The 20,726-nt window shown below is 42.9% G+C and overlaps 1 protein-coding gene across 3 annotated transcripts in view; it reads left to right on the top strand.

Annotated features, from left to right (window-relative positions):
- Nucleotides 1-20,726, top strand: part of LOC122183289 (WT1 interacting protein) — a 72,113-nt gene that overhangs the window by 40,891 nt on the left and 10,496 nt on the right. For all 3 annotated transcript variants that reach the window (XM_042877159.1, XM_042877160.1, XM_042877161.1), the window contains one exon: nucleotides 13,502-13,569. In XM_042877159.1, the coding sequence (XP_042733093.1) occupies nucleotides 13,502-13,569 (68 nt within the window). The remainder of the gene's footprint in view (nucleotides 1-13,501; nucleotides 13,570-20,726) is intronic.

Below are 20,726 nucleotides of genomic sequence, written 5' to 3' on the forward strand. Positions count from 1 at the left end.
ATGAAGGTTTTTCTAGCCCAAGGTTTTGTGAATGGGATGTGAGGGGAAAAAAAAAAGCATCAGGGAAATAATCCAAAAGAAGGAATAACTAGGTTTGATATAAGCATGGCTGAAGGCAGTGGTTTTTCATTGTTTTAGTCACCACTGGCTGTAGTGGCAAGCTGATGTCTCATGCTGGTTAGAGAAGAGGAGAAGGAAGTGGACTTAGTGGAAAATTGATTGCATCTACTTGGGCTCTTTCCAGCTGAATCCTGAGTTAAGTACATTCATCCTGAACTAATCGTTGGGGAGAATTGGCTGAAATCTCACATACTTCTTAAAAGGAAAGCTGAGCATTAAAGGAACAATATCCTTATTGTACCTGAGTGCCAAGAGGAGTGAGTGAACTATCAGAAGCCCTACCTGTTCAGCTCTGTGTCTTGGAAGCTGCTTGTGCTTTTAGTTTTAAAGGGACCTGGTGCAGGAAGCGGTGGTCAGTCTGCCACAAAATACCAAGGACAGGCTTTTTGGCAGGGCTGTTTTCTGACTGTATTTTGAATTGGCTCAGCAAGCCTCAGCTCATTTCAGTAATTCAGTACAATTGCACTTTTGATTTGTATTTCATCATTAGCATCAAGTATATTAGATTATCAGCTAAAACACGTCTAAGATCCTAGCAAGGTTTATTTGTGTGGAATAAACCTAGAGTAACATTATTAACATCAGTGTAATCATTTGCTAGTATGAATAAGAGAAGAGTTATCTTACTTCTTTTGAGTTTCTTGCTAAGTGATCTAAACCCAAAGACTCTGCTTCAAAACTGGCAGAACACTGTAGAGCTTTGCCATCCTGAGATTTTTCACACAGTATACTACTAACCTAAGCTGTTTTTTTTTGGTTTTTTTGGTTTTTTTTGCACTGTCGGTGCTGAAAGAGAACATATTTAGACCTCCTTTTCCAGATGGTGAACTTGCATTATCAAATTCAGAGCTTTAGGCTGTTGCTTTCTAGGCACTGTAATTCCCAATAATCTCATGTTAATGCAAAGGTTTATCTCAGAATGAGAATCTTAGCACTGTGAGCTTGATTTCACAAATGCATGGGTGCATTGGTGTTGGCTGCTCAACACTTTCTGGATGTGACTCAGTTCAAGCACTGCCAGCATGTTTAGGTTCAGCAGCAGCATCCTTTGGTGCTACTCACAGTGAGGTGCTGACGCATACAGTGCTACTAGGAGGAAGAAAGTAAGCTGTTCCTGTGCAAATCCATTCTTGTTTCTCTGAGATAATTCAGAAGATTTAGGTTTTAGGGAAATTGCTCATCACCCTTGAGGCACTCCTGCATGTTGCCACAGGTTTGGGCTGTGTCCACTCCTTGTGTTCAATGTACTTTTAAGTATAAAGTGTTAGGAAAGAAGGTGATGATGCTACCGCTAACTCTATGCAAAGGTGACATTTGGCAGTCTGACTTGTTTCCCTGTGCCAGCTTTTAATCAAGTTTCCATTCAGATTAAGCTATGATTTTGAGCTGAGTCTGAACTTGAAAGGAGAACAATGACTTGCAGGAAAGAACTGGTGGCAATGGTGAGGGGTATAGCACTTCACTTCTCATGAAGGCTGCTTGTTACCTTGGGGCAGTGCAGAATTTGGTGGCTTTGTCACAGCTCCTGTAGGGAGCTCACATGGAGAGCAAGGAGTTTTTGAGTCAAGCGTAGGTGTCCACTTCTGTGTTATACAGCAAGGACCTGAGCAGAGTGTCAAAAAGCTGCTTGCTAAAAATACCGTGTCTGTGACCTGCATCTTTTTCACTGCCGTGTGCAGCTCAAGAATGAAGTTTTAGGCTTTGATTTACAATACTTTTCTCTAGTCTTGTGGTGATGGCTGGAGAGGCTGCCTTGTTCTGTAGGAAGCAACAGAAGCTGAGATCAGCAGAGGTTTAAAACAAACAAAAGGGGATCACTTCATACAGTGCATAACGAAACTGTGGAACTTGCTGCCATAGGGACAGTGTGGATGCCAGAAGTATAAATGAGCTCATAGAGGAATTAGACAAATTAAAGAAGGATTGGTCCAGTGAGGCTATAAAACATAATAGTTCTGATGCAACCTGCAGTGCAGGAAGGCCTAAAGTGCTGCTTGCTGGAAGCAGAGAGGTTGTTCTTGGGAACACATCAGCCTGTGCAAGCCCTGTTTCTAATGCACTTTCCCATTCAATTTCAACTCTTGGCCGGAGCTGAAGACAGGATACTGTGCTAAATGGTGGGCTGCCGTTGCAGTAGTTCTTAATAGAGCTTGAATAAAAACCACCCACCATGTTCCATGGGTAACAGCTAGTGAGGCTGCTTGGGAAGTTGTGTCCTGCGGAGTCAGGAAGGCTTGGGCTGGAACTGACTGCAGTTTGGTGATGGATGTATTTTGCCATGGAATGGGCTGACGCTGGGACCTCTGGGAGAGTATGGTAAGACAAGTCCTCTTTTAAGTCCCAGCTCACAGGACTTGAAGGAACCTGGGAAAGCTGTATTCCTTGTTTATACCAAACTGGGTCTGTGATGGAGCCATGAAAGCCTCTCGCAGCGGAACCTACCTTGGGGTAAGATAGATGTACCTGCTTCCCTTCCAACTTGCTGAGTGGTAGAAAGTCCTCTTACAGCTTCTACTTGGTTGTGTTATTCTGCCATTGTTTTTTATAATTTTTTGCAGTTGTAAACCTAGTTCTGAAAAAAGGAATCCTAATTCAAATACATTTCAAACTTTATCTTATATTTCCCTGTTAGCGCGTCTGTCTGCTAGCTCATAAAAACTATATTTTAAGAGAAATCTTAATATATATAGGTCAAAAACAGCTGTTAGATCAGTGCAGACTCTTGTGTTTCTGTTTCTAAATACATGCTTAGCATACGTTTTTACAAACTCCTTTTAAATGCAAGTTTGTCTGTCAGAGCTCCATGGAAATAATTTATGCCTTAATCCTGGAATTGATGGGTGATGGGATAGAATAAATACGTAAGTGGGGAAAGAACGGAAACATCTGCTGGATTTTAACTTTGTGTAGTTTGTATGGAAGCTTGAAAGTATCTGCAGAGTTTATAATATGGTCTGTACAGGAATGCTTTGCTCAAGTGCAAAGGTCAGAGATCTTCTAGTCCCTACAACACTAAGTAACCTTTTGGTTAAATAACCTGACAGAGGAGTACGAGGAGAGAGAAAGGGAGAATTCCACAGTAGAGTAAACATGGCGTGGAGATTGTGGATACCCTGCCAAGAAAGGTGGGGTTTTCCAGCAAGGTAACAAAAGATATTAGCAATTTATCAATGTAATCCTACTGGAAACTGACAGCTTGGTCACACAGCCAGATGGGGCCAGAAGTGTGCCCTCCACATTCTCTCCTCTCAGTCCCAGGTTTGCTGATTTAGTGAAGATGAAAGCTGCATAGCAGTCAGAGCAAGACATATTACCAACCTAGTGCACAACTGTGGAGCTTCTTGGCAGCAAGGGCATGCTTTCTGGATAGGTGATCTCTTCAGTGTACTAGTTGACGTGAGGCAAAATCCAAGAGAGGGTAATGAACTTTTCATTTTGATGTCATGGCAGGTTAAGGTAAACTGCAGAGGAGAGTCTAGAGTTTACCTTGAGCTGCAGATGTGTCAAACTAATGAAGTGCCTTGTTTTCATCTGGATTTTACCATTTAGCTAGCGGGCAGCAAAGACGCAGTATGTTGGGGCAGGACAATTTCTACCAGCCGCGAATTCAGCTTAGTGTAGTTGAATGTGATGGGAGGTGTGGGTACAGTACTTCACTGTGGCAGCACAGACACAGAATTGGCCACTGTTTTATAAAGAGGGTGGGTCAGTGAGTGCTCCAGTAAGAGCAACAGGAAGTGGGAGGACAACAGCAAGCTGCCATCTGCCTCTTTGGGACAGATCAACTTGAGACAGAGATTGAAAATGAATGCTGCTTTGCAGCCACAGCTGATTTGTACTGAGAGGTTATTTTTTAACATACAAATAAAGAGTTAGCATGGGAACTTAAACTGTGGAGGAACGTTCAGTTAATGTTTTTTTAAAAGACATTTTAAGTTATCACACAAACACTTTAATAGATACAGTGGATCAAAATTTTTTAAAAGTATATTTCCTAATCCTTAAAACCATCCATTTGTGCTGTACCACTTCTACCTATCTGACAATAATATTTAATTAGAATTTGGTCAGAGACTCTGAATACTCTTTCCTGAAAGAATCTATGTAAAGGGAGAAAACAATACACATCCTGTACTCCACCTTCATAGGCCTCTAGCGTACGATGCCACCTTTTGTTTGCATGAGTTTAAATTTCAAGTAAAATCCCAGCATTCTTTTGAAAAAAAGGAAAGGGCCTCTCCCCTGCTTAGATTGTCAAATCCCAGACTAGCCCGGAATTGAATAGGCCAAGTCAGTGACCTCAGTCAGAAAGAATGTTGGTTATTTACGTAGGGCTTCTGCTATTTTAGCAGCAAACCTTTTCTTCTGAAAGGACAATGTATACTGTTTTGTGTTTACAGCCAAGTAAAAAGCTTGTACATTTGAGATTTGCATTGTAATAGCCTCGTAACTCAATATATGGCATCCTCAAAAACAGCAGTGCTGGACTCTGTTTTGTCTTAGCCGGTGCTGGTCTTTTAAAGGCTTTCACAAGAGTTCTCTGAAAAACCATCCTAAAGATTCAGCAGCTTATGTATTTGCCTCAGCGTTTTGTTTTTCTCTGGAGTTTTCCTTGTTTTCAGAAACTAAATTTAGTGTGGTTTCTTTATTAGCTATCGGGCCGCTGCTCAAAATATTTTGATGCATCTCAAGCTAAGCTGTGCCTGCAGCTTGAAACCAGAAAAATGTGTGAGTGTACGTGTATGTGTAATTCACACACCGAGCATTTTTCCTGAAATAATGGAAGATCTTTACAAGCATTCTGGCCCGGTGGATGAGCCTGCAATTCCAAATGGTTTTTAAAAGTGTGCCTTTCTCAATAGATCGTAACCATGAGGAGCTATTGTGTGAGTAAAGCACACATTTAGGATCCAATCCTGCATTCCTTAAAGTCAATGGGAGTCTGAGCGTGAAAGGAATGCAGGATTGGGTCCTGAAACGGGGAACCAAAATTGTGTGCCAGATTGCTTTGAAAAGAAGAATACAGCACATCCACAGTAGCCACTTTTTAGTGTTTCAGATTTCAAACGGCTGCAGTCTGTAAAAAGTGGCTTCTGCCAACATGCAGTATCTTCTATTCAGAGGAATTTGGCATTGATTTTTTTCCTATCTTCAAAACCCTGAAAGCCCTAGAAATTCACCCCTCCTCTCACAAAGCCGCAGCGCTGAGCATTGTGAGATGGGGAATGGGCGGTGGTGGTGGGGGATGGAAATGTCACCCACCCCGGTTGCTGGCTGTGGGGTTGGGCCGCAGGTCTGTCGGTGGCTCCTTGCCCTGTACAATGAGATGCTGCACGGCTGCACCCTGCTGCTGCGGGCGCCGCATGGACTGTCCCGCCTTACTCGGGGGGGGTTACGCTCCTGTGGAAGGGATGGAGAAGAAAAATGTAATTAACAGCCGTTAATTGAGGGGCTTAGCAGCCTTGGTGCTCCTTGTTTTCAACCGAGGAACAGAAACCCCGAGTAAAGGAAACCTCTCTGCAGATATGCAGTCAGAAGCCAGAGTGAGAGGCAGAGAACTGAAGGCTCTAACTCACGTGTCAGTCGAGGAGAAATGATAACAAAAAATAAAAAGCATTGGAAGCTTTTGTTTTCTTTTGGCACATCTGTAATGCCTAGTGAGTGAGTGCCCCCTTTTAGTGAAAGAAAATAGATCTGGATGAAATTCAGCATCCGTTTTGTCCTGTGCTAAGTGGGTAGAGGAGGTAACAGAAACAAGTTGTTATTTAATATTTCATTGATTTCTTCTGTGTTTCTAAGCTTGGTATTTCTCTTAAAGTATCAACCTCTAACTACAGTTTTAGCTTCTGCTTCTCAGACATACTGATGTTCTGACCTCTAGTTTGGCAGAATGGATTCCAAATATTGCATTCACTTTTAAGTGTTTGAATTATCTTAGTCCCCGCTTCTCGACTGCTAAAATGTGTATCTACATTTTTAACCTAATGTTTTTTTAAATCTGGATCTGTTTCATGCTATCAGAAGGCAGACTAAGCAGTTCTGTGCTTTCCAATGGCACACCTCTGGCACATTGCAGGGCAAGAAGATGCGCAGCATCCATGCTGGAGAATTTAATACTAGGGATGGTGGTCTCCATTGTGGTGCCCTGTGCTGTTTGTGTGGTATCTGCAGCCCCTGCTGCAATCCTTTGGGCACCAATCACCCTGACACAGGCTCAGTGATGGGCACCCAGGGCACAGCCACGGGTGGCACGTGGGATGTAATGGTGCACCTGGGGTTCTGTCTGTGCAGGGAACAAGGGCAGCCTGTAGATGACCTTTGCAGAATGGCTCTAAAACAGAAATCCCCAGTCAAGAGCTTTTGTAAAACTAAGTTACCAAGTCCGCCCTGTTAAATTTTAAGTTTCCTAAATCAGCGTTGGCTCCAGCTGCAGAATGACAGCAGGCGAGCAAATGCAACTTCTGCTCAGCCCGGGCTACCTTGTGACTAGCCTGATCTCACTTGAATGGGGTTCTGGGGCAACATACAGGCATTTTCCTTCTCTCTTATGATAGCTGTGAAGTAGTTAAGCAAATGCTGCTGAATATGAATCCTTACTGTATACTTACATGCCACTTTTAGTCCAACTCTGAGAGACTTGCTTAAGATGCTAGCATGAGACTGGTAATGATGCTGCTGCTGCATCAGTTGCTGCAGAGTTGGCATCTGAAGCTGTTAGCGAGCAATTAGGTCCATGTTTAACATTGCTAAATAAAACAGATATGCACAATTTGTTGGTCAGCCAGGCATGAAGAGCCTGGGGTTGACGTGCTTAGAAAGTTGCATGAGTTCTGGACCAAAACTTGGAGAATGTGGAAATGCACAGAGTGCCCCTGGAGCAGCACTGGGCTGTGCTGGGGCCTCATGCACATCTCTGTGCTTGTAGCTGGAGGAGAGGTGCTGCAGCAGGGCAGCACCAGCCATCCCACCTGCCCTCACACAGCCACCCTTTTCTGCCTGAGCAGAGCCCTGGAGGAGCCGCACCTCCATGGGAGATGCAGTGGCAGAACTGAGATCTGTGCTCGTGTGCGGTCAGACCTACCCAGGCATGTTTCTAGCGAACAGGAATGGCAGGTACTCAAATAGTATTCCATGGCAATAGCTCTGGCTGTGCAGGCTTTTAATTAGCTCTGTTTTATCGAAGGAAGCATCCTTATCTTTAGCAGCAGTGCAGCCGAAGTCTTCAAGTGCAGTCCATACTGGGAGGTTTTAATTATATTTTCTGACTAAAATATGGGCTTCTTGTTCCACACAGCTGTAACATAAGAAATAAAAATATTACTAGTTATCTTGTGTGTTGTTCCCACTGAAACCTTCCAGCATGAAGTTATGAGAAGGGGCACATGTATTGAAAATATCCTGACAGAGATAATGATGATGAGGAACTATACCAGTGTTTTTTGTAGCACACGAGTAATCTCAGGGCTGTGCCGGGCATTATCTTACAGACTGAGGCTGCAGCATTCCCATTATGTCAGTGGGGAGCTGTTTGTTTTTAAGTACCGGTAGCCCCTGAGACAACACAGACTTCTCACATGAACTTGCTTACTCTACAATAGTAGTAAATCATTGTTATTACCCAACGGTTGCATGTTTTTAATCATCAAAGTCCTTAAAATATTATAATAATGCTTGGCACTTTTCAACTTCAAAGTGCGCTGCAAGCAGTAATTAGGTCTAATAACCATGCTGTGACAGTGAGACATTGGTATCTCTTGTTTTACAAAGGAGAAGAGGGGGGTCAGCCCCTGATTCGGTTGCATCATCCTGTGTGGGGCTGGAAATCTACCACCGAAGGCTGTGACTTGATAAACTCACCTCTCTGTAGACAAACATCCTCCTGCTAACAGCATCCAGAAGGGCTTTGAAGATGTTTTCAGTGTTGCTGGGGAAGGGGGCAGGACATTTCCAGCACTTGGAGCTCCTTCTTGAGACTGTAAAACCTGATCTGATTTGCATTTTGTTCCATAAGGGCCTGGAGCAGCTTTTGAAACTGTTGGAAAAAGTTCTACCCCATCTTGGCTTCCTGACTGGTGTATTTTCAGCACCAGGCAAAGCGTTTGGAGACTGGAGAGAATAGTTGTGGACAGCATGTGTCAGTGGTGGGTCATTTTTCCTTTTGCAAGTTGAGTCTTTTGCTAAAGCAACCATTCTCTTATGCCTTCCTTTTCATTTGCAGCACATAGAACATAAAAACAGTGCAGGAAGTAATTATGAGATACATTTAAACGGTAGAAACACACAAATTGGTTAAATGAAAAATTGATGTTAAAAACCTAGAGCTGATTCTGACTTTAGGTATGAAAAGAAAGTTCCAAAGGGCCTGCTTTCTTCTGGGTGTTTGTTGTCTTGGCTGCAAATGCCAGTTGTGATCATTCCTTGGGACAACTTCATTTCCAGCGTACTTTTTATTAAATGCTAAGATATCTATGTGATATCTGTGAAGTGCCTCATTCTTAACTGGAACATTTACAAGCTGTCTGTCTTCTGCCTAACATAGCAGAACCCTTTTATCCTGGAGCCTCTCTACCTTACAACATGTGGATGTCAGTTTAAAGCTTAGTAGATGGGCATATATTGTCACTTTGTGTGCATAAGCTTTTTCTACAGTAAACAAGGCTAAAGAGCACTCAAGTTTAAAAAAAAAAAAAAAAAAAAGCTTCCTGTACCAGCTGGTGTTACATGTCTGCACCTGGATTACAGGCTAGACGGTGTTCTGCCCTTGTCTTTGGACCTGCATGGTCCCCTCACACAGTCTTGGCCGACCTGCTGCTATTTGGGTCAGATATGAAACTGAGCCTTTTCCCTGCTGCTGTTGAAAACTGGTCTGACGGGGTGGATGTGCCAAGGTGGGTATCCAGCTAAAAGTGGAAAGAAGCATGGTGTTTGTGAAACCTTGTACTTGTGAACTCTCTGCGAGGCTGCTCATTTTAAGTGCTTACTATTATTTTAATGAGCTATCTGTGGGTTGTTTCAAGTTTAGTTAGAAACTCTGATTTTTGCTTCAATATTATGAAAGCGAATAGTAACCTGGACTTGGCTGCACTCAGACACTTAAAGGAAAACCGAGCAGCAGGCCTATTTTATCAGTGGACAGGAGATGTACCTGGTTATTTGACCAGATGCTTGACTCAGCTGGCTAAAACAAATTTGGCTAAAGCTTTTCTTAAACTTTACTTGACAGTACCAGGTTACAGCTGCATGGGACAGGTTAGTGCTCTGTGGGCTCCAGAGCTGCTCCAGTACCTCAAGAGAAGAAGCTGCCCTGACAGCAGCTCAGTCGGCTGTCCCAGCCTGCAAAGCCTTGTACCCTGGTGCAGGGTATCCTTGGCTGGCTGGCCAGGCAGCACAGCGTGCTGTGGCTCTTTCGCTTTGCGTCCCTGTGGCAATTGCTGGAGGATTTGGGTCGATGACGGTGCTCACTCGATGCCAGGCGCTCTCAGAGCTGGGCGTCTGCCTGTGCTCAATGCAGCCATTTAGCAGCTGCTCCTAGTGGGCAAGTGGAAAGCAGGTTTTTGCCTCTATTTTTAAATTGCAGTATGTAGAAACCAATGCAGTGCAGTCTGCACTATTTGTGTGATAACTTGCTGCTGCTTGTTTATGAGATAATTACTGTACTATCCCTGAATGAATGTCCTCTAAGGTAAAAGACATATCAATCATATTAATTATTGCTAATAATAGTAATTAGCATGTGAGTAAGCTATTTGCTTGTTTTGTGAGTTTAGGCAAGTCACTTCCTTAATAGCTTGGTTTTTTTTCAGCTATGAAATGGGGAAAATAGTAGTTTTCCTCAGTGTTGCGTGCCATGAGAGTGTTGCATGTGTTGTGGTTTAACTTAGCAGGTGGCTCAGCACCACACAGTCATTCACTCACTCCCTCTTTCTCAGTGCAATGGGAGAAAGAATCAGAAAAACAGAACTTATCTACTAAGATAGAGAAAAGGTAAAGGACAATAGTTAGGACTGTATGTATGTATATGAATGTCTATAACAAGTGATGCACGAGCAATTGCTTACTGCCCATGACCGTGCCCAGGAGAGCCCCCCAGCATGCAGTCACTAAACTTTTCTAAACTTTTCTAAACTTTCCTTCCGTGTGATGTCATGTGGTATGGAATATATCTTGGGCCAGTTTAAGTCAGTTGTCCTGATTCTGTCTCTTCGCAGCACCTTGGGCCCCTTAGAGTCATAGAATCACCAAGGTTGGAAAAGACATGTAAGATCATCCAGTCCAACCATCCACCTATCACCAGTATTTCCCACTGTGTCTCTCAGTACAAAATCTAAATGCTTTTTGAACATCTCCAAGGTTGGTAACTCCATCACCTCCCTGGGCAGCCCGTTACTGCACCTGACTGCTCTCTCAGAGAAGAAGTATTTCCTAACATCCAACCTGAACCTTCCTTGTTCCCTTGAGGCCGTAAGGCTTGGGAGGCCCTTGTGTCTCCCTGCTTCTTTTGCTCCGCTTGTTGGTAGGACAGCAGAAGAAACTGGGAAAACTGAAGTGTCCTTGGCTTTGTACAGCACTGCTCAACAACAATTGGAAGCATCAGAGTGTTACCAACGTTGGTTTTCTCCTAAAAACCAAAACAAAGCATTGCACTATGAAGAAAAACAACTCTGTCTCAGCTGAAACTAAAACAGTATGAAACAGACTGCATCAGCTGTATAGGAAGAGAGGTCAGTTATCTGTGTTTGCCAGCTGGTACAGAGCCATGTGGAATTGAGGAGCAGCAGCTCACGAGCTGTGCAATGACTGGGATAGGGGCTAGTAGCTTTGCTGTGCTTGGGTGAGGTAAGGTTGTTTCATGTCTTAGGGCAGTCAGCTGCCAAACACCCTTGATATTATAAGCATCGCTAAGTGTCATTCTAAAACATCCTTTTTGCCAAGTTTACTTTGCATCCTCGTTCAGGGCAGAATCAGGCATGATTGACTTCTGCCAGAATGCTGTGCTGAGGAAATCGCAAGATTAGAATTTGAGGCCCCTCTGTCAACCTGAGAGCTGCCAGGGTCTGCACGCCACAACAAGAAGCAGGACGTACAGGCCCTCATGTACCTTCTGTAGTGCCTCAGGAGATGCCAGCGCCTGCCCTCGCTGAGGGCGTTGTTTCTTGTAGAGATGCTTTCAGCAACATAGTTCAGGATTTGCCCCTGATTATCTGTGCTGCTTCTGATCACAATGGGTGTGCAGTGAGGGTGATGGACAGAGCTTTACTACATGAAGCCAATTCTCTCCTGTACTGGTGAAGGCAGTGTGTGTGAGTAAGTTGGAAGTGCATCAGCACATCAAAGACGAGTCTGTGGGCAGAGTGTGGCCCCTTCATTTCCCATACAAAGGCCAAGATATCCTTCAAAAAGCTATTCTGACCTCTGTCCTTTTCCTCCTCTTTCTCACAATTTTATTATTAGCTCCTTTATTTTCATTTAGGTAAGCACATCAGGGAAAAGGACAGCAATCCTTGGTTTCTTGTCTGGAGTAGATCTCTTTCTTGGCCAAATGTCCTCTTGCCCAATGCTGTGCCTGGTCGGCCCTACACCTTGGCAGACAATGTTACTCGTCAGCACGCTGGCACAAGCTCTGTACTCAGAAGTGTTCTGAAAGATGACAACAGTGCTGTAGTTAAGACCAGGAGCAGGCTGGGAAGGGCGGTGACAAATCTTTTGGTGGAGAGGTTTAGGAACAGTGACAAAGCAGCAGAGATCGAGTGCTGGTTGCTCCTGATCCAGCCTGGAGAGGCTCTGTGACCCACCCTGAGAGCTATCCTGGCCCTGTGTCTTGTTTCTGTGATATATGGCACAGAGCTGTTTTACCAAAGAGTCTCAAAGAAGATTGATGGTCTCAGGGCATTGTCCATGCCGCCAGGCTCCTGGTCCCCACCAGAGCTACCAGGCAGCTGGAAAGACAAACAAGAGCTGGCTCCACCTACCAGCAGTATGGAGACAGCAGCCTGTGAGATCAACAGCCCAAGAATGTGCACACAAAAGAAACATTTCCCTCTGCCACGACAGTAAAACCGCCAGACAACCACATGCAGCATGTGATTTCCCAAAAGCTTCAGTCCAGATCCTACGTTTTTTGTGCCACACACTGTTTCCCAGGATTGGATCACAGGGGCAACATGTAAAAGGCACTTTTAAGCAATGAAAATTAATCATATTTTCCTCAACACTGCTTATGGAAACCGTGAAGAACATTTCTGCCCCTCTGTGCTTGGCCAACTGGCTCAGCTCTCTGGCCCTGTGAGTTGAACCCACCGCAGATAGGCGGTGTTTATGGGGCAGCTGCTCTATGAGAAGTCCAAGCTTGTTCTGTGTAAAAAAAGCTTCAATGGTGACCTGGGAGAGGTTTTCTATTGACCTGTAGTACAGAGTCTTTTGCCCTCTTCATTACTCTCATGTCCCTGACAGTATTGCTGCTGTGCATTCCCATCCACAGCTGATATGCAGCCTGCAGTACGCACTGTACCATCTGCCTGCCTAAGCTGCAAGTGGCTTGTGAGAGCATCCAAGTATTTGGAAGCTTTGGCCACTTGGAACCTGACAGGGAGTGGAAATAAGGTGTGTCAGCACTGGTTTGGTTTCCATCCACTAGCTGGTTTTACACTGATAAAATCTCTTCCCCTTTGGTGTAGCAGTTCTGATGTACAGCAGAGATCTCGTGTGTGGTACCTAAAATCTGTCTGGGCTCAGTTATTTCTGAGTTTGTATCCGTTTTGTTGGGACTCACTGTAGTCTGTTGTTTACTTCTTAACTGTAAGGGGTGCTGCCAGTTCATGATGACCACTGGCTTTTAGAGTTCTGTAAGATTTCATGAAATCTCTTGTTTTCAGTGTGATTTTCTGTATTCACCTTCGTGTGTGACCAGTACTGCCTTAGTATCACAGGTAGTTCAGTGCATAGTTGTTTTGACATTGATGCTTTAGTGACAGGAACAGCCATATGCTGTAGTCTGTGTTTGTGGTCCTTCAGAGACAAATGTGTTGCTGATGTTGATTCCAGTGGATGTGATCCAGTGGATTCCAGTGGTGTGATTTTACTTACTAAGGGAATTGTATCAATTTACAAATGAGCCTTTCCCCACAGAATAATCCTCTTTGGTTTTAGATTTCAAATTTTCCAGGAACTGGTATCAGCTGGGTTCTATCACTCACAACTAATGTTTGGTTGATAAGGAGTTTGTTAATGCAGGATGGAGACTACAGACTAATCCTCACCATGTACCTGGGTGGATGCTGCCAAGAGGAAAGACACCAGGAGCTGGCCACGTTAACACACGCAGCAGGACGTGCTTTGTACTTCGTATCCTGAACAAAATTCTGATAGTGCAATATTTTAACAGGGAGAAGACTACGAGGAAAAGCATTCTACAATGTCAATGGCAAGGTGTACTGTGAAGAAGACTTCCTAGTAAGTAAGACTTCAGGCATTTTTTTCACTGTTTTTAGACCAAATTGTTCTTTCATATTGTGTTTGCTTGAGAGTTGGTTTTGTCTTCTGGAGTACCTTTCTGCCAATGCTGGAATTGGGAAACATTTTACTACTAATTCCATAACAGGATTGGGCCCATAGTTTGAAGGGATGGGTATGAAACCAAGTGTGTAACTGTTCATAAGCCATTACAAAGTATAAATTATGAGAATAAACAATGGAGCTGCTTAAGCTTGGGTCTTATTGGATCCACAAATCCTGTCAAACTCAACCTTAAATATCTGGGGAATGCAAGTCACAACAAGAGGGAAGACATTTCTGTCTGGAGCACGTCATTGCTGTGTGTGTTGCTGCCGGTGCAGTTTTAATATCACAGCTCTGCTAGGAGCGATGTGGAGCTTTGCTGTGATTAGCTAAAAACCATGAGCCGTAGAGGAGTAACTAATTTTCTTTCCATGCACCCAGAGTTTTTATAAATGCTGTATGTTAATAGAAACTGAGTCATGAAAAAGGAAAAGGAAGCTTATTGCTGGGTTGAGTTGTTCCAAAAATGAAGTATTTGTGCAATTAAGGGTGCAGATTGTGCAGTACACAGAGATGATTTCATAAGTGGCACACCATTTATAATTAGGAACGAATGAACAGTGTGGCCGGGAATTGAACTGCTACGTTTCAGCTTATAGGATGATGAATTGGAGAAACCAGTATGTTGAATTTACAGCACCTTTGTTGTTCACTGAAATACTGTTCATTTAGAATCATGGGTCTTCAGAACAGCTTTCCATTTCTAATGAAAATATGTCCATCCTTTTTGCAAGGGAATTACTCAGAGTATATCCCACAGCAGAAGTATTGCTGGTAGTACAGGCTGCACAGATGCATTTCTCATCAGTGCAATCCATGAAAACTATGGAAATTCTTAGAATGTAAGCCATGTTTGCCTTTGTGTTATACCTGTATTCTCAACCTACCACAGCTGGAAACTCCCAAGAAGAGCTGGTCATATTTTGTACAGAAAGGTTACTTTTAGTAATTGAAATACATTACTGTTTTGCCTGTGTTTTGGAGTGAAAATGTTATTTTCTTCCATGCTTTTTTCAACTCCTTCTTGCCTCTGTTTCTGAGAAGTGTAGAGAGACAGAGGAAAAATAGAGTGTGAGGTGGAGAGATTTTTGACCCTTTGAGATTTTTATTTTGTACTGTGTCAGAATGTACTTTTTCCATGACCAAAACCTCTCACACAGACTCAGTGGACATGATTGTTGCTATTAGCTTGTAATCTCAGCCTAAACAAGGCAATTTTAAATCTGAAAATCGACATCTTTTTGGAGAACATTCAGGCTTTGAGTGAGGAATTGACATGTTCTGTAGTAGGCTTCTGTAGGGAGATGCAGTGATTTTCCCAATAAAACAGGTTATGGACCTGATAGAAATACATTTTCTGCAACTGTGGGAGCTGTTGGGACATTTAAGGTGTAGATATTTAAGCCTAATCCTACTGTGGGCACTTTGTAACAGATTTCTCCTAGCATGGGGAGATGAGAGAGAGACAGACTCAAGGACTGCAGCAAAATGCAGCAAAAGAAATTAACTTCTGAAATTATCCCGCCAGCATTAAACTGACTGCTTCTCAGAAAGTGATTTTGCTCTCTTTCATTTTCCCTTGAGCAAACCTCATAGCGAGAATACCAGAAATTGCCTTGTTTCTCTAATTAAAACAACTCTGCCGTCTTCAGAGTCCTGTGGACTGAGCAAGCTCAGAACAGAGCAGTCAGAGGAAAAGGCTGCATAGTAGCATTCAAAAAGGAAATCACTTTAACTACTTCTTGCCTCCAGATCTTGCTCCTAAGCTGTGCAGAAGCCTCGTGCTGTCTAAAAAGACGTTTCTCTGTCCAAAACAGAGAGCCAATTTTTTTTTTCAATATAACTGAAAATTTAAAGCTCCAAACTTTCCTACAGCTTTATATACAGATTAGCTGCTGACCACAGTATGATGTTAGTCAAAGAGCTGGGGAGGTGGATTGTGTTTAAAAAAAAAAACAAAACAAGTTGCTTCAGGATGTCTGAGGCTAATCTTGCACTCAGTTCTGTGAGCACTACTATGAGAGCTTTGCAGGTCAAGAAGCAAGCTGGCAAAACTATAGGAGCTGCTATGCACTGTCCCTAGAGTGGCTCCATAGTCCCCACAGAGACCTGCCTTCCGCCCCACAAACCTCTGTGTGGCCAGTAGCAGCTGCAAGAAGAGTACGTACTCCTATCTACGTCTGTTGCACTGTGAGACTTACTTGTTGTCTCACTGCAGCTTCTTTCTGACTATTAAATGCAGGCTGATTCTGGTCTCATTCTTAAGTATGGAACATGGAAAAATAAATAAATATTGGAGAGGAAAGCAATAGCAATTGACCTGCATTGTGATTGTATTCCTGCTAAGAAAATACTGTCTCCTGTTGGTGTCCTTGTCCCTTTGGCTTTTGTTTCTCTGAGAACTGATGAGTTACATGGTCCTATATGTGTGGGAATGTTGTCACAGTTGCAACCTTGCAGCTGGTGACCTGGTTATTTATTATATAAATTTGACCCTTTCTTTGAAAGGTGCTTTTAATTTTTGGACAGAGGTGTTACAGAAGTGCAGATGTTGTCTGCACTGTAAAATTGCATTATGAGCAATTTCCACTGTGCAGCCATAAAACTACCCAAAGCACAGATACACCCATCAAAAACCTTTGGCAGTAGCCACAAGGTACATTCTTCTAACAAATAGTTTTCCCACATGTTTGCTCTTATTGAGGGCACAGATTATCTTTCTCCAAATCAGGCAGCTTATTTTGCTCATTCTTTCCAAGAAAGAGACGCTACAAGTTTTGAGACATGCTCGTGGAATTGTAGATGGAGGGAAGATGCCACATGGCACTGTTGGGATCATCCTTGGGTAATAGTGCTAACCTCGATGTGTGAGGGATCCTGAATCAGTGTTAGGGCTGGTGAACTGCACCTACAGGAGGGGACGTGGCATTACTCTTTATTTGTTGTCAGCCTCCCAGTCCTGACCAGCTGCAAATTCAGCCAGTGCGTAGATCCAAGCCACATGGACTAAATGTAGTGAAAGAATCAGATTTAGGAAAAAAATCACAGTGCCAGATAATCCTGATCCTACCTTGGTGTGCTGTAGAAATGTCCTCATCTACAATTTCTGGTAGGAGCACTGTGGTAGCTCACAGAAAAGAACAAAACAGAAAGCCCTAACTTTTCACTGGCTTGCTATGGCTCCAGGGAAGATACAGTTACTCTTCTTATGCCACCTTAAGGTAGCAAGTCCAGCAATTTCCAGCTCTTGCCTCAGCCCTGTTAGGATACTTATTTCATGAAAGGAAACAAAACAAATGACAGTTTAATCCTTCCCTGAAAGCTCTGAGGATACAGATGGCTAACTAGCCATAACAGGGACGCTGTTCCTGGTGAACAAAACATCAATTCCTTACAATATAGTAAATAATCCCAGTCAGATGGCTTCTGCCATTTTGTTGATAAATTGCTGCCTAATCATGGGTGAAGGAAAAGCAGCTCAATAATTTTGTCTTTCCTGTTCAATGCTTAAATACCATGTAAAGAAATTTAAAATAAATTGCTGTTTTTCTTGGAGAAAAAAAACTTTTAAAATGTCACAAAGCAGCCTGAATCTTAGATCTGTTACTGCATTTTTAAAAACTTTCTATGGGCTTATTTTTTCTCTTGAGGTAATGAACATTATTGAGTGGGGGTCCAGCAGAGGTTTAGAAATAAGAGAACTTCCCTCCAAGGAAGAGATCAGAGGGAAAATGAACCTTGTGACAGCTGTTAGTTACATTGCTTAGTGTACTACTGGAAGACACTCAGATGCTATGGAAATAACCAATTACAGACACTACATGCTGCACTGCATAGCATTAAGGTCATACAAAATTTCCCCTTTTAGGATGATTTTTTCCCCTGTCTTACAACTTTGCCAAATTTAATCTTTTAGGCTGAACTTCTCCATGCTGGGATTTTGCCTCTGACTAACTTTGCTGTCAATTTTTGTTGAAGGTTTCATCTAAATCTATTCATCTATTTCAGTGAATGAGACTGGAGGAAGGTCTGTCACCTTGCCTATAAATCCTCAAGGAGAAAAGCTCTAAAAATGTCATTTTACAGATGCCAACCAAACAGAGAGACATATGATGTTGGGAGGCTTTAAGGTGCCCCCTTTCTGCCCTTTGTGTCCCTGAGTATGGCCAGCCCCACCATGACGGTGTGCTTCCTGCCCTGGCCACGTTCCTCTCTACTCCAGAGGCACAAGGGCTGAGCAGATGGAAGGTCATCAGCCTACAGTGCTAACAGAGCTGTGCCTTGAAATCATGCTGGCTGCCTCTCAAATCTCCCCCTCATTCTAGTTCTCCAGGGTTTCTAATCATTCCTTCCCACCAGCAACTGGTACCTCTTCTTAACACCGCCTTCTTTGCCACAGCCCTAGCCTCTTCTCTGTAACTGACCACTGAACACAGAAGTTGGTTACAGAGAACATACTGGGCCTCATCTTAGATCCACAACTGTAAAACACTAAATATTTTTAAAGGTATGTAAGGGGCAATGAATGCAAGACTGGCAAGGAGGAGACAAAGATCATAGGAGCAAGGAGTGGGATATTAATGGAGGGCTAACTGGGTGATTTGCACCTTCATCTCCTGTAGCACCAAGTAAAATGAGACCCTGACCCTAATTTGGGCCTCTAACATACATGGCTGAAATGTAAATATTAATGATAATGAAGCTATTCTTTTCAGTTTGCACACATGCTGTTTTCTACAACTGGCAGTGTGGGAAATAGTCTGTTCCACTTGCTGCATCCTCAGGAAGATTGTTTTTATTTAGTGTAATGGAAGCTGGTGTCAGCTGGAGCCAGAGGTTTGATTTTCCACCTCAGTATAAGTGTTTGGGAGGTGAGCACTGGGACTGGTGCATTGGTCCGAGAGCCCATCGCTGCTGACGGAAACTCTCAGAAAAAAACAGAATCCAGCTGAAAGGTAAACGACTTAAGTTGTAGTTGTGCCCATTTGATATCTAATGGAAGTCACAGAGCAAATGTAGTTTAGACAATAGCTAGGATGTTGCATTTAGGAGACTTGAGATTAAAATGCATTCTCCAGTTAGAGAACAGACAAACATTGCTTATCAATATGTTTACTGGAGTAATGGAATGAAAGCTTGGAAAGGAATTTGCTGTGTGGTATTTCTGGTAGATGTAAGTTTGAGGAAGTCTGTGAGTATTTTAAAGGTGCTGACTGCTGTAGGTTGGGACAGGAGGGACTTTCAAGTTCCGTAACGCTGATACCATTAATCTGAAGTGGACAAATCCAAGTCATGTGCCTTGAAAGGCAGTCAGTTACCAGCTGAATTCCTGGGTTTTGTCAGTGTTTTCACAGTCCAACAAATTCTGTGCTGAACGTAAGGTCTATCCTTGCCCAATCCATGTCTTTCAGCTGCAACTAAGTGGAAATGCAGAAACATGAAGATACGCTGCTGTGGTAGTGTTTCCTTACTGGCAGTAAGGCAGGGCACAGCAACAGGGTATATGAAAGGTTTTCCAGCAAGATGAAGGGTAAGGTTCTGGACTGTTTTGCTTTAATCTCTGCCACCTGCTCTGAGGCTCCAGTATCTTTGATATCTGTGAAGGCTCCATTTTGTTCAGTTCAATTTAATCACTGCATTTAAATGTGTGTGCAAAAAAAAAAAAAAAAAAAAAAAAAACAGAAAAAAACCAACCATCTGCATGAAACCAAATTTGATATTCTCTCCCTCTTTTAATGTGACCCCATGAATTTCTTGCATTGTTGTATCCCATGTACTAAGGGTCCCATGCAGAGCGCAAACAATAGAGCAGTGAGAAGACAGATGCTCTGCTAATGGGAAACCAAGGAGAAGAGAGTCTGTGAGGGATTACAGGCAGCCTGGGGTTGGAATACATTATTAGCATAGCACCCAATTCAGAAATTAGTTTTCCGAATTAAATGCCTACAGCATTTTGGCAAAAGCTCCTGATCATACCTCTCAAAAGCCCTTGAAGCATAAAAGGGTAAGAATCTCAATTCTAGGCTTAACATTCACATTCGGTGACTTTGCAGTGCTGTAACAGTTTTTACAGCTTCATACCATTGGCAGTAACTGCCACACCTACTGAAATGTAACCCACTTGATCTGTTTGCACAAACCTTTAGCAGGTTTTGAACATCCCCATCAAAGAAGAAAATGGGTCTGAATGAGATTCCAGGGTCTGTTTCCAGGAGGAGGGTTTTGTTTTATTGAGTACGTGACAGCAGGGAAGTGCATCGGTCTCTCCCTGGGCTTGGTTAGGCATGTGAAGGAGAAGCAGTGACACGTCCCTTCCAAGCTCTGATGTTGCCTAAGGTAGAAACTTGGGATCCCGAAGCCTCTGTCAGGAATGCTTTGTTTTGTTTGGTTTTGCTTCTGAAAATCCCAATGAGAGTATTGAACTTTAAAAGGCCCTGGCTACACAACCAACGTTGGTTGGAGGGTTCAGGGCAGACAGGAGAAATGTTTTCCTACCGTACTTGGTGGGATTAACCTCCATGCATAATTGTCCATTATATGTCCAAAATTCATTGTTAAATTCTTGCATATTAGACAGAACCGTTCATAAACCCTAAGATTTTCATAGAAGGACACTATCAGTCCTAAATATTTGAGACAGAAGGGGACTTGTTCTTCTCTTTGTGCCTGTTAGATAATCAAAGTATAGTGGACAGCGAACAAAAGAAAAGTTCAGCCAGCTAAGTCTTCTACTTTATTTTCACTCTTCCGTTCTGGCATACGTTAATCATATCTCAAGGTTTTCTAGAGTCTTATTTTAGTATAAATATCATTGGGGAGTTGGATTATGAAGGTCTTGATTCTTGCGCATAAACTGAGATTTTGTTATCCTGAGTGAGAATTCAAGGACAAGGTAAATATGGGAGAAGGCATCTGGGACCAAGTCAAGGAATTGGGAAAAATATTTTACCAGCTCCTTAGCATTTACTTGTTTTCTTTGCATTTTGGTAATTAGCATCTTACTTCTAATCCACAGATGGGACAGTAAAGAATAAGGCTTCATTTTGAGCTTT

This window comes from Lagopus leucura, unplaced genomic scaffold (genome assembly GCF_019238085.1).
Source record: "Lagopus leucura isolate 7727_CA_CO unplaced genomic scaffold, USGS_WTPT01 Super-Scaffold_100017, whole genome shotgun sequence".
NCBI lineage: Eukaryota > Metazoa > Chordata > Aves > Galliformes > Phasianidae > Lagopus > Lagopus leucura.